Here is a 14,151-nt window from a genome sequence, read left to right as displayed (position 1 = left end):
ATTTTCTAATTTCTTTTTTTTTAAAAATTTCGAATTTAATATTTTCAAAGAAGGTTTATGGTTATACCAACACTTCACCCTTCTACATGGTTTGGCGACGAGCAGCATTATCCTTTTTTCCTTTGGATCCCGACCGGCAATTTACGGTGATAGTGTAGCGATTACGTTAGCTGGATTGCTGACGTAGCTACTTCTTACACTGATTTTCTGTCTCCAGCAGTAGCTACAGAACAGTGTGGAGTGAAAATCTATCAAACGTGCAAGTATTATATACACAGGATGTCTCCACAAAGATGCGAACCGCACTGGTATACACACTTATTTTTCTTTTTATGACACTGCGCGAAAGTGATCGATCCACAAGCGATAACTCCGCTGGGACATCTGAACCGTTTGCAGATTAGGACATCTTGGCATCCTTGCGAAACACTCAAACGCGCGTCAGTCGCGAATACCGCGTTCTTGTTTAGCCATTGTATTTGGTGGAAGATATCTTTAGATGCAAATATGCCCTGAGGAACAGGCACGGTGTTGTGCCTAGAGCAAAGTATTCGGGAACGACCAAACACTTTTGTCTTCACCCGGCGATACACGGCCCAGCTGACCTCCAAATGGGAACGGATCACAACACGGGTTTCGCCTTTGTGTCCAATATTCATAAGTGAGAAATATTTTGATATCTCCCGTACAACTTGCGACGATGTTCAGCTCGTCGCCATCAGCTCTTGGAGACTAGTTTGATCTACTTTAAGCGCAACGGTCACTCAGACTTTTGCCGAAATCAATATGCCGTGATCACGACTTCAAACTGCTTAAAACAGCTAATTGCGCAGGTGCAAAGATTTAGAAACCTACGCATCCGGATTTAACGCTCATACCTATAGTGAAATAAGCTTAAGATTGTCGCTTTACGAGTGCTTTCTCAGCCCGCAGGTATTACTCTCGAGAAGTAATATCTGCGCTTTATGCAGCAAGGTTGAAAAAAAACCGTACTCGTCATGCTGGATGTACTATGAGTACTGGAAGCTGGCAAAAGTACTTATGAGCGTCAGATTCAGTTCGCGTACTGGGTGAGAAAAACGCCGCCTCACCCGTCTTTATGTATTGCTTGCTAGCTTCGACGAAACAAATATCCGCGTGGATTGTCGTCTCATACTTGGTTTTGCAAGATAAATAAACGACGCGATGACAACCCATCACCTTAAGCTTCTGCTGTTTACGGCCACGCGTGTCTGCATGACCGTATCAGCTATCGACCAAGGATTTGTTTGACCGCATGGTCGATCGCCTCCTGCTTGTGGAAGTGCGCTGCGCCGGGCGACCTTGACTCTTCTCAGAGGGAGATATATATGCGATGATGTCATACCATAAGGGCATGACAGCGAAGTCGGACATTGTGCCCATCACGAGTTTGCAATGAGGAGTTTGCAATGAGGAATTTCTTAGACTTCCTTAAGTAGCGCTAACAGGTCCAGTGTACCCACTAGCCCGTCAAACTCTACATGAAAGTTGCCGAGAACAGAACCGGTGGAGAGTTCCAGCGCGTGTTGGAGGCTAAAACGAGCCCAATCTCGGAGTCGCTCACTGAAACTTGCCATCAAATCTTATGACATGAGAATAGCTGTTATTCAGAGCTGCATCGCTGCTTTGAAGCAGAGGGTAGCGCATTTACAGGGAATGAATGATATGGACGCTGCACGAAGCGGGTTACAACTGACTACCTCGTAGGGAGGAATCTCGTATAAATTCAGTAACCCCACCTAAAGTGCAGGATGAGTTTGTATCTTCTTAAATACTCGGGGTGCAACAAAAACCCTCCTGTTACGACTGTGAACTACTCCATGGGGTGCGGTCGCAATCAAGTCCGACAGATCCCAGACACTGCGTATATGGGAGCGTTGATCGCATTCAGTAAAATCCCTACGACATGTTCATATGTGTTTTTCCCTGACTCTGGCATTGACGGGTTACTTTTGGTAATCTGGACTCTCAGACATAGCATCACGCAGTCTGCGCATGATGCTTAATCTCAAATCTCTGTTCTTGCTTTGAAGTACTGCTGAGATGAACACAGCTCGTTAAATTTTATCGGCGGCCTCTTTTCCGCTAAGACTGAAACCATCCGCGGTGAGTTCAAGGAAACCTGGGGTTTGAAAAAGTTCTTAGAGGAAATCATCAACAATGTAGTCGACGCACTCTGTCGGACAATTTGTATACGGATAGCTAGCGGTTTGCATTTCCAATATAAATGGTGCCGAGATTTTGTGCGACATTTGCTAAACCTTTGCTTTCAAGCACGAATATGATTCAGATAAAATAACTAACAACAAGATATGTTTGCGAAATCGGTTTGTCTGTATCGTTTGCAACAAGATGAGCCATCTTGCGCGGACGGTCCACACATATCACAATACCGGTATAACTGGATGCATTACTTATAAAACGAAGACTTCAATCAATTTCATGATTGCCAGCACTCTATTGGGCCTTGTTGGCTGGCGAAAGATCTTGCCTTTGGCAAATGCCGATTTCAAGCTGAAGTGTCATTTTTAGGGAAGGGAGCAACGGTAATTCTTGAGTCGGCGATGTCGATGTCCTAATTTCATGCACCACAGTTCCGTGAATTTTTGGCAACAACATTGGAAGGAGGTGGTGGTAACGAGGCTTCAAGCCTTCGAAAAGTGACCCACACGGGCGCACATTTACTTTGTAGATGTTGGTCTCCAATTGCAGAGCATACCAGTATGTCGTCTCTCTATCTAGGTGGACACTCAATGGGGTGTCATGTGCCTGGTGTAATATTCTGCACAAGAGGCTCTCATCATGAATGACACGACATGCTGATTGTCATGTGGATCAGTCCTGTAACACGGAAGGCCTTGGAACGAGACGTAGCGGTACAGACGTGCAATCATGTGCTTTGTTAAAGTAGTATTTTGGCTGTCATTGTTTTGCCTTGCTTCCGAAAGCTTTAAGAAGGTTAACATATGTTGCGTCTGACCCATACGCTGTACGCATCGCCGCATCAATTAGCGATGTCAACACTAAACATACATAAAAATTATCGAAATAACGCGATAGCGCATCTGCCACTAAATTGTGACCCAATCAAGTGCGTAAATGGCATCTTAGCAAACGCACTTCGGAGTCAAACGACCGTCTTTTCTATTGAGAGCCTGTTCCTTTCTGTTGTTGCGTTTGAACTGAACAACTTGGTACACGCTTTTACTTCAGTGACGCATTTTCATTATAATAGCGCGACCTAGCGTTAAAGCGCGTTTATGCTCGTCTTGCTATGTGTGCTGTGCATCTATACTCTAGTCGCGGGAAAATTACTTATAACGCCAGCTGCAGCTTCAACAGTGATAACACCAGTATGGGATCAGATCCAAGCATAGTTGACCGATGATGTCGTATATACTTATCCAGAAGGTGCATCGCTTGAAAAGGTTACGCGCTTGAAAGCAAAGACGACCTTGTTTACACCGCGCAATGCGGCTTCTTTGCTGGCAGCTTTAGTCTATCAAAATCATTTGATCCTGATACTACACACACGCCTAATAATTACGCGCTGAATCGAGCAGGGCAATAGATCGACACCGCATATTCTTCAACTTTGTTTGGAGCGAAAAGCTATCACCTGCTATTTTCGATACTCGTAGTGAATAAATGCTGACAAGAAGCCGCAGACACACGGTCATACTTTCGATAGGTGCAGCGGGGCTGCCGTAGCTCTTTCGCTTAGAGAAAGCTTAGTTCAGATCGGTGACCTTCGTTATACTTAGAACCAGTACAAGTGTAGCGGACTATATCCACTTACTCCAAGAGTAACGACAACCTTAGCCGAAGACTCAGAACTTCTTCATTCTACCAGGGCACGTGAAATCCCCGTTACAATAGGAGATCTATACTCTCGAATATAAATATCTGCAGTTACCAAGCCCGGCGAAGGCAATGCTGGCTCTGCACTTCATTGGGCCGTTTATGATAACGTTGGTTATCGGTGACGCCTGAACACTATACATTCCGACGATATCATGGCTGTATCTGAATATACAGTCGGGCGCTTGCAATATATTTCTGTCATGGACTCTAGGCTAAAATATATATTTAGACGGTGCAGCAAAAATTCAGCTCGATGCTCCCCTGTTTATCGAAACTTCACGAACTCAGTGTTGGATCGCGAAGCGAATCGTAGACTATGATCTTCACTGCTGAAATACTCGTGACGGACAAACGAAGAATCACCACAGTTCCACAATTTGATGAGAAAGGAAGGACATATTCGAGTGCGTTGAATGAGTCTTTACCCGGCAGAAAATCTTAGCTGCCTTCCAGCTGCTCAACCGACCGGATATGATGGATAAGTAAGAGAAGACACTCATGCCACAATGCGCGATCAAAGCAGATGTTCTGTTTCTTGTGTGCGTGAACATGCCCACCACAAGTAAGGTCTAGAATCTTCTTCACAGCTTCCTTTGCCCAAACCCGCCAATAATAGTGTCGCATTCCTCCCCAGCTTGGATCATGACCATCCAAAATCGGATCAACCCAACAGTACTCGGATCATGCTACCAGTCGAAACGCTCGTCGGATGCGCTGTCACCTTGTCATTGAAACGAATACTGTTAGCCTACCGACGACTCAATATTGGTTAGGGTGCTTGAACGACAACAGAGACCTCCTTGCTACACGGAATTAACAAACCATTTGGAAACACATAGAGTATCGATTAATCCGATAATTTCGCATCGGAAAAACCTCGCCAAACCATTTCGAATGTCACCAGCGTCGACACCAGCGCACGCGGGGGCATTTACACAAAAAATCGCTCACAATTATACTCGCTGTTTATGCATGTCGTCAAACGTGATCCTCATCAGTTGAAGCGACGGTGTCTTGGTGTCATGAGTTCTGTCAATGAAGTCGCTGTTATCTTTGCTATCGTTCCAGTTGACTTCTCGTATGTCTTTCTTTCACACAGATGCTCCGTCGATTCTACTTTGAGAGAAAAGTAAAGAACTAACAGATCCTTTGACACAAAAGCGCTGTTGGTAGTCCGTTGCATATCAAGCTAACGACTCCAAAAAATGACACTTATATTACAGAGTACGTTTGACTAGTTACACTTAATTTCAAAACTAGAACTCTGTAACATGAGCACACGATACGTAAGAGGATAGTGGTTCTGCGTCGTAGAGGCGGCCTTCAATCTAGTATTCTGCGTTGAACTAAAACGGTGGCCCGATACGCTACTTCCGCGCAAAATGCTGTAAATGACAGATAGGAAGGAAGGACCTGGTGGTTCGAAGGTAAGTTTCCAAGTGAATGTATTCTGCTTTTAGCTATGTAATTATGCAAATGGTTGGGAGTTTTATAACTCCTCCTGGTTTATTTAGGTGAAGACTTAATTTGTTTCCAACATTCTGTGCGTTTGAAAATGGTGAGTCTAAAAGTCAACAGAATCCTTAGCACAAGATGCCACAGAGACCATCCTGGACACATAAATGGACGCAAGAACGTTATCGTCTCAGCTGTCTCAGAGCTTGAACGCTACAATTTGTGGCTGCAGGCGCCAAAGAATTAAGGATAAATAGCATAGTTAACAATTCTTTCATCTCTAAAATAAATGGTTCACATGACAATGAATTAATTGTCTTAGTCATAGCTATTGAAGTTGCCGAAAGCAGTGAACTATTCTTGCTCTTTTGATATTTCATATATTCGTAATACGATATCAATGAACTCTCTGTCGAACAATTTTAATCTGGAAAAGATGAACGACTAAGACCTTCTAAAGGTTGGCTTATGGCATTTCCACATTCTGCTTTTTCGATTTGCGCTATTTTCTCCGCTTCCTATTGGACAAGTGTGTGCAATCTGTATGCAATCACTCACATATTGCCGATTAATCGTCACCTGACCGTTCACACGTAAGAGATGTTTGGCGTCCATTTCCCGGAATGGAAAAGCGTGATTACATTCTCTACTAGATCGAATTTAAAATCTGGCGTGTGATGATGCACTATATTTAATTATCTGTGAAGCGCTTTAAATTCTCATCTCCATCATCAGCTTGCTTTCATTGGATTATGAAATTGAAGTTTATTTGATTTTTTTTGACAAAGTGATTGTATTGGAGATCGGGAATGTTACATTATCTACGTGATGAAAAAGAAAAGGTGACAACGGTTGATGCTTTGCGCCAAATGTTCAAAGAATGTGCTCTAGTCCACAACGTCAGACGAAGCAGGGTATTAAAGGGGAAGGCTCGGCTGTTTCCGTTTACGACAGCGGCAGTAGCTCAACTAAAATGTCAATTTTACTTTCGAATGAAACGATAACATAAAAGCTAGAACTATGTCAGAGAGATCCAAGTACTTGAAATTTTCGGACCTAGTCTTAAGAATATGTAATATATACCCTGTCGCCAGTTTATTGCCTGGAAGAGACTGCCTTTCGCACTCATGTTACACCTCATGTTCTTGGTCTGTTGCGATCCGTACGGTAACAACAAGCCCTCACGATTTTCGTGTACGCGTCTTCAGCCAGAGAGCACGAGATATTCCCATTTTACAGTAAGATATTGCATCGAACAGTTTCATGTGTAGTAAGTTCTTAGAAGTGAGATGGTGTTCATGACGCTTTTCGTATTGTACGCATCATTATTGTCCCAACAATTATATCTCTCAATTCGCTGATAACGCCATGACCGACTCGATTTGACTTTCTTTGAGGGCGTAGCTGGTCTCATAACTTTTTGACGGTTCAAGGATCTGGCACCTGCAAGAGCACTGCTGGCGCTGTGTCGTAGTTTCGGCTCTACATAGCGGCCTATCCAATCCAGAGCACATTGCTTGTTTCATGCCTAGTACCAACTATATCCCTGTCATGAAACAAACAATGTCAAATTAAGTGCGCGATTCCCATATCTTCATTCGTCTGGCATACTTGTACACTATTTTTTTGTCGTTGACAGAGTCTGTGTTGACGAAATATCGCCTTGACATTGCGAACCACAGCATTTTAGTTAATTATTTAGGATTCTGATCAGCATTGTTGCTGCTTTTTAATAGCGAATGGACAAGAATAGCTTGTCAGCGATTGTGTTCACAAATGTCCATACCAAGACACAATGATGTGTTGACTGTATGCTACGCGTTAATTATGATCGCTTAGCTTTTGCTTTGTTCTTGATTGGAAGAAAGGAAAACGATCTACAGTGCATCAGGAATCTATTACTCATTTATTTGCAAGCTTATCTAAATGAAATATTGCGCAAAATAGATCGATGCTTGTGCAAAATGTTTCCACCTCTTGGCAGTTTTGTTATACCTAAATTGACGAATGTCCCGCTCCTGTATTTAGGAAATATATCAGATATTTGAAAAGCTGTAAATATGTTTAGGCGATTCTAAATTCGCTTGTCGGCTTCTCAACGTCTACTATCGCTAAGGCAAGATTGACGCACAGAGAGCTCTGTAATCTCCATCACTAAACCACAAAACAATAGGATTTAGGATGCATGTTTAAATAATTATCAATATTAAGATTTGTGTCTTATATATGTACAGTATAAAGTAAGTAAGCCTGCCCCCCAAAAGTTTGGGATGTCAACCGAGATGAAGGTCTCGTTGAGCATCAAGGAGTACGTGTTGGTGTCCATGACACTGATCCTGGTGCCCATCATGTTGCTGGAAATGTTTGAGGTATTGCAAGAGCGAAGCATGAACCAAGCCTTACATGACGGCACCCCGGGCATGCCACAGTTTGCAGACTTGCTTATTGGAGGTGGTGTATCGCTGTTATTAATTGGTGCGCGATTTGCAGCTGGAAAGGCTTTTGTTCCTCTAGCGCGTATTGTGCTATCGCCCAAAAAACGTCTGGTTGTAAATCGCGTTCACCGCTTCTCTGCGGTTCTTTTTAAACTTATGTGCGTTCACTTGATGTGATGTTTTATGATTGGAAAGACGTTGCCGCTGACGTACTATACTAATGTTTGGTGTAACTAGATATTTTGTTGTTATCTCTATCGTGGGCTTCAAAGTGATGCAGCACGAACCGTGGTTTCCTGCAACATTAGGAGGTGATGGAGATGTGGCGGTGACTTTTCATATCCAGTCTGAGGCGCCAAGTAGTGCGCTTAAATATTACTTTATGGTTCAACTTGGATACCATTTGCACAGCTTGTTGTTTATGGTCTGTTTCTCGCCAATTCGCAATGATTTCATCGAGATGCTGCTGCATCATTTGGCTACGATTCTATTGATCAGTGGATCCTATGTGACGAACTATACGGCTTTTGGTGCTTTGGTAGTATACACGCACGATTTAGGCGATATTACTGGATGTATGTTCACGTTTATGATTGCATTTGAGTTACTTCACTAAAAAAATTTTTGCTTCTTGCGCAGATGGTATCAAGTCAATTGTGGATACGGGTAGAACATCTCTTGTTGTGGCGATGTACATGGTGCTACTGATTTCATGGGCATACACGCGGCTATACGTGTTTCCGTGCCATCTCATCTACACTTTAAAAATGGAGCTCTTACATCCATCTGGGAAAGAATCTTTTGCTTATCCGATGTTTGCCATGCTTTGCATGCTTTTAGTGCTGCATGTATACTGGTATTTTTTATTTCTAGTAATGGGATATGCACTGGTCAAGGAGGGCGTGGCTGAGGACATTCAGCAAAAAGTTGAGGACTCGAGTGAAGACCGAATGGAGAACAAAGGCGACTGAGATTGCTCAAAAATATTACGCTAGTACTTTAGTGACGGTAGTCATTTGGCTCAGCGAAATAGATAGTGTCTTCCACACTGCGTGATGCTCGCTAAGTATCAAATGACATTCGGAGTGTTGAACAGCCACTATATAGGTAATTGTTTGCAGAATTCAAATCAGTAGATATTACAGTTACTAATCTAGTAGCGAATAATTTGAGACTAAGTCAGCATCCTTTTTACTGACGAGCAAGTCAAAGTAATTAGCTGTTTGCTTATCTAGGGACTGGTCAGAAAGTCATTGACGCTGTACAGTTCTAACATCAGATGTGCTATATGTGATGTTCAAAAGCATCACATATAGCAAGTAATGTAAATTTTTCATTCCTATATGTTACCTATGTACCTCGCAACTTCAATGCATGCTTTTGGATTGTGAAATATTGACTTTTGTTTTCTTTGCAAAAACAATTGCAGTACTTTCATATTATTCTTGACTTCCAGCCCCCGTTTAGAGCGTGACTATTTTTACAATTCAGATGAGCTTTCTCAACTTCTCATTAGAACTGACCAGCAAGATACACAGAAATTATACAAGATAAGAAAGAGGCTTCTAGCTTTCATGTCTGCCTGTAGCACCTACGATTGGCCTTGCGTTTCACTTCTGATTCAACCCCTGAATAAAGATACTTTAGTATCATAAGTCCGGTGCGCTTCATGAGTGCAGGCGTTATGGTATTGAACGGCTTAATGAACACTCACCTTTGACAAATCTGATTATGCGGACAGAAAGACATAATTATTACCTAGAAATATCGTCGTCATAGGATAACAATGGTACTACTTAATATAAAATTTCTGTTACATGAGATGATTTTTCTGTATTAATATGTAGAAACATTTTATCAATGCTTTAAATTTGTGCGCAATCACATAAACATCTAGCGACTTATTGTAACGGGGTTACACGGGTGTGTGTCACACGAGATGTGCATGGTGTGACCACACACCCAAACAAGAATACATTTTGGGGCTAGGTAGCCAGTAGTTATGCATGTATTTAGATTCTACTATATATAATCTAAACTTAACATTAGAATACAAATATAATTAAAAATCAGTTTGGAATTTAAACCGAAGAGTCGATTAGCTTTGGGAAGGCAAAAATCACTCTTGGAGTTAATCCGCTAACTCATACTTGGTTCTTGTAAAGAACGAAAGGTCGGTGACCTAAAGTATGCTTCTTCAAGCGTTTTGCTACGGCAGCCCCGCTGGAGTTATATCGTGACTGTAAAACAGGTATCGAGAAGAGCGTGAGGTTAAACGATGCGGATGAGATGTGAGAATCTTACATGCATTCGTACATGGGAGTGTTTTCCTTTGCACCTGTTAGTCATTGTGAACGTCTGATCTGAGGATGTTTGTATGATAAATGCGGTTTAATTGGGCGCTTTAGCCAGTTACATACCTTGTCCTTTCTTTCGCGTAACGGTGGCTATGATTGTACGAAGTTCAAATGCTGACTGTTTCTGCTATTCGTCACTGTCGGATTCTGGAGTGTTATAGTTCTAAGCCATTTACATTATCCTATTTGCATCTCTCTGTCCCTTTTTGTTAGGATGTGGCTAATGCTCAATCTACTGATTTACTGGCTACCTCTCAGGTCACGTCATGAAAAGATCTTATTCTTTCACCGTCCGCTTATAGTGTTGTCAATCTTTTCCTCATGGATTCCCTGACTGGTGCACACGCTTCTTCCTAGGCCATTCTTTCGTCTCTATCTTTCATGCCTTCACGTTTCACACCAAAGCTCCAGGGTATCATGCCCAATTCCACGGATGGCTCATTCTCATCCAGAAGTTGCCAAGGACCAGAGCGCCTAAAACGGATCTACTAGCCGTTATATCGTCATGCGCATGGCCTCCTTCGCTCGTGTTTCCTTCACCATCCTCTGCACCCCCATCGCCTTCTCTTTCTGCGCTTTTTGTCTTTCCTGCAATCGTGTCTGCTCATTCGGTATCGATGGAATGCGATGCGATGTTTTCCAACGTCGCAATCGCAACTGATTCTGTTGACCCTGACGACTGGCTAATGAGGCTTCCTTTTGCTTGTACCACACCACCCGCACATGCCGACACGTATCAAACGATGGTCAAGCAGCCGCGAGGGTAAAAGTTTATCTGGAGAAATGGAGCCGTTTTTGACATCATGCGCGGTCGTCCAAACTACTCTCATGTAACAGCGATTTGCTCGAGTTCCTCTGGCTTCGGGAGTGGCTGTTCGTCTGTCGCCAGACGTATTGGACAAGTACGGCTGTATATGTTTGTGTTTCTACGCGCGCTTTGATATGGTGATCAAAAAGAGACAGACTTAAATGACGCACCCCAGCAGACGATCATGGCGGCACTGACTAGCTCACAACACGGCGCGGCGCGGCGCGGCGCTTGAAATGCTGTACGCTTAGCATGCGATTGACCAAGTATCGAAGCTAACTTACGAATCAAGGCGATATTTTAGCAAGCTTGTTTGAGACTGAGCACTCGAAGGCAATGTATCCACCATAATTATTATTTTTCAGGGGTTTGAAATATTCCTGTGCATTTGCTAATAAAAAATCAAACGTTGAATCAGGCACTAGCTCGGACGCGATCCTGAATCGGCTCATCATCATCGCTACGACACGCTTTGAAAGGTCTTTAATGGTAACTGGTTTCACCTCGGCGACACGGCGCGTGTATTCCTCTCGAGCACGTGCCATCGTCTGTATTCGCAAACGGGTCAGTTCCTTACCATATTCGCTTAACAACAAAATGCTGTCAGCTCTCGACAAATTCTCAACGATCGTTTGCTATATAACATCAACTTACTTTCAAGAGATGAAACCCTCTGGCGACCGAATCCCTACCCAGTTACCGGCGTCGCAGAGGCCGAAAAGCCGCACAACCCACCGAATATGTTCGTAGACATGACGACAAATAGTAAGCCATTGATCCTGCTGCAGGATCAAATTAAAAGGACCAAGAAGCCCAATAAGAAGATCTATCACGAAGCCACGCATGGCCTACCACTTGGCGCAAACCTACTTGCAAATATTACGAGAGACAGCGGCGACGCCCTCTCGATGTAAGCGCTCAAAATCCCAAACGGCACGTTTTCAACAATCGGTAGTCCGAAAGGCAAGATGACCGTCCCACTTATGCTGTTGAAAGATGGCAGAGACACCTACGGTTTCTCGACAGCAGAACACGAAAAAGACAGACGCGATGCTATCGATTAGTTGCACCTCATATAACATCAGCGATAGCCGTTTTGTAAGAATGCAGGCTACTTTAGAGGCTAAAGTCGATGAAAGTTAAACTTGTGGTCGAGGGTGCCACCGCGGACAACTTACCTGGCGTGTGAAAAAGTACCAACCGTCAGCGTGGATATGGAATACGCCTAAGCCGGTTTTCCTCGTTTAGCAGTAGCACACCACGATCAAAAAGGTGACAAAGACATCGTCGTTCTCTAGGCCACCGAGTCGACGATAGACATCAAGAATTTATTACGGCTTGGCTAAGAATTTGACGACCTCTCAGAGATGGATGATAATATTCTGGCATAGCCAAGCTAACCGATATTCAAAATCACATTGTGAAGACTGCCACCGCTTGTCCGCTAGCTCTGAGCAGTGCTTTGTGTGGCGACAGCAAGTCGATCAGCGATATTGTGATGAGATCGACGTATTTTAACGTACTGAGACGTTCATTTGAATCCCGAAGATGTCGTGCCGTTAAGTCGCCACGAGAGGTGGACCCTCTTGGATGCAAATACCGTGGTGTCACGTGCATCAAAATTATTAAAAATTTATGAGCCGCACTCATGTTCGTCGTGCTGACACTGGTCAAGAATGACCACTGCTATCAGGAAATTACTGACCAAGCAGAAGGGCGAGTCCCGATACAGTGCTCAAAACCCCTGCACCCAAACACGCTACTGCGATTGTTGCTGTCGGTGATAGGTCAGCACTGCATGCAGAAACAGCGTGGATTAGAGTGAAAATCATATTCAAGATGGCTTGAAAGCGCTGCGCAAGCTGGATAAGTCAACTGGTCGAGCTTTTGATACCGGAACTCCATGCAGCTGACAGCTATGTGGTAGCAGGTATGGGTGGTTTGTCAAATTGCTGCTAAGGTCAGTATTGATCACAAGACGATTGAAAGTATTTGATGATCGTATACTTTTACGGTTGATCATCTGTAGGCTTCTTTTTAGATACGAGATGTTGTAGGATCAATAGACAAAAGTTCCGAGACGCATCTCACATTTTGACCTTTGGATTTTATCTCAAATCAAGTTGTAATCGTCAGCGAATTTCGCACGCTGCTGCGCTCTGATCATTCTGGATCCGGTTTTACTCTTTACCAATATTGCCTGTCGGTGCCAGTACGTTACTTCTACGCGAAATTGTTGGTAGGTTATATCCCCATCAACATTTCCAACACTTACGCGACCGTTGCCGTCAAAAAAGCAATTTTTTTGCTAATCGGCCAATTAACAAGATAGAGGGCGACGCGCTTTGTTATCGTCGACTTAAATACACCACTAGATCCGGTATGTGTGACTCGAGTCGTTTTTGCTGTCTTGGAATTGCTCGTTAGCCTCTGTGTCGTAGGTGCGAGGCACACCCAATCCGACATCAAACGTATGTTCACTGCGTCTACTTCCTATAAAAGTTTGTATTGATGTTGGATCGACTTTGCGACCGTCACTACGACAAGTTTGTGTGCTGCTAGGCCAAACACACCGCTGTATAACTTGCACACAGCATCATGCTCCGCTTTGCCGTGCAGTAACACGATCGAGTTTCTGGTAGCTCCCCTGTTACCTGCTTTGTTACCCGAGAGCTGCATCTTTGATCGAGGGAAAGCGCTTCTAAGTCTAAGACCACCTATGTACTGAAGGTGCAGTTGCAAGACTGCAGAAAAGTTTTTGACAGCAAGATTCTTGGGCTGTCGAGAACGCCAGGTTGCGCCGGACCAAGCTGCCGTGCGATCTCTCGTGTTGTCGAAAACAGCGAACGTGAGCTTCTTACGTTCTGATGCGTAACCACAAGCAGACGGTGCCTCAGTCAAACCAATGGAGCCAATACCCTGCGATGACTTTGAACCATCAAATTTCAAACGTTCATCAAAGAACTTCTCCGCTGGAAATATGATTGCGGCGCGGTGCAATAAAGGGGGTTGTGGCACCAAGTGAAGATGCCACTTAATTGATCTCGCTACTCTTTACTGAGCCGTGGGGCTTTACAATGGGTGATGCCGGCAGTCTAACCGTCGTGGCTGCTCTGCTTGGCAGCATCAAACAACTTTACCTTTTAGATTCGATTCTATGCTTCGACTTGAACTCGGTCTTTGAGATGTACGTTGCTGAGTTGTCGTTAGC

The 14,151-nt window shown here is 43.7% G+C and overlaps 3 protein-coding genes across 3 annotated transcripts; 1 reads left to right on the top strand and 2 right to left on the bottom strand.

The window, feature by feature from the left end:
* Positions 1 to 4,323: 4,323 nt before the first annotated feature.
* PHALS_10128 (uncharacterized protein) lies at positions 4,324 to 4,752 on the bottom strand (the record flags this gene model as incomplete). The annotated part of the gene is made up of 3 exons (XM_024725498.1): positions 4,324 to 4,476; positions 4,562 to 4,633; positions 4,708 to 4,752. The coding sequence occupies 3 exons, from the start codon at positions 4,750 to 4,752 to the stop codon at positions 4,324 to 4,326; spliced, it is 270 nt and encodes an 89-aa protein (XP_024576269.1).
* Positions 4,753 to 7,610: 2,858 nt separating this feature from the next.
* PHALS_10127 (longevity-assurance family protein) lies at positions 7,611 to 8,746 on the top strand (the record flags this gene model as incomplete). Its single annotated transcript, XM_024725497.1, has 3 exons — positions 7,611 to 7,933; positions 8,013 to 8,350; positions 8,415 to 8,746. The coding sequence occupies 3 exons, from the start codon at positions 7,611 to 7,613 to the stop codon at positions 8,744 to 8,746; spliced, it is 993 nt and encodes a 330-aa protein (XP_024576268.1).
* Positions 8,747 to 11,227: 2,481 nt separating this feature from the next.
* PHALS_10126 (uncharacterized protein) lies at positions 11,228 to 11,694 on the bottom strand (the record flags this gene model as incomplete). Its single annotated transcript, XM_024725496.1, has 2 exons — positions 11,228 to 11,575; positions 11,641 to 11,694. 2 exons carry the CDS (start codon positions 11,692 to 11,694, stop codon positions 11,228 to 11,230), a joined length of 402 nt encoding a protein of 133 aa, XP_024576267.1.
* Between the last annotated feature and the right edge of the window lie 2,457 nt (positions 11,695 to 14,151).

This window comes from Plasmopara halstedii (assembly GCF_900000015.1).
Source record: "Plasmopara halstedii genome assembly, contig: Scaffold_444, whole genome shotgun sequence".
Classification (NCBI taxonomy): Eukaryota; Oomycota; class Peronosporomycetes; order Peronosporales; family Peronosporaceae; genus Plasmopara; species Plasmopara halstedii.
This window is presented reverse-complemented; position numbering and strand designations above follow the sequence as displayed.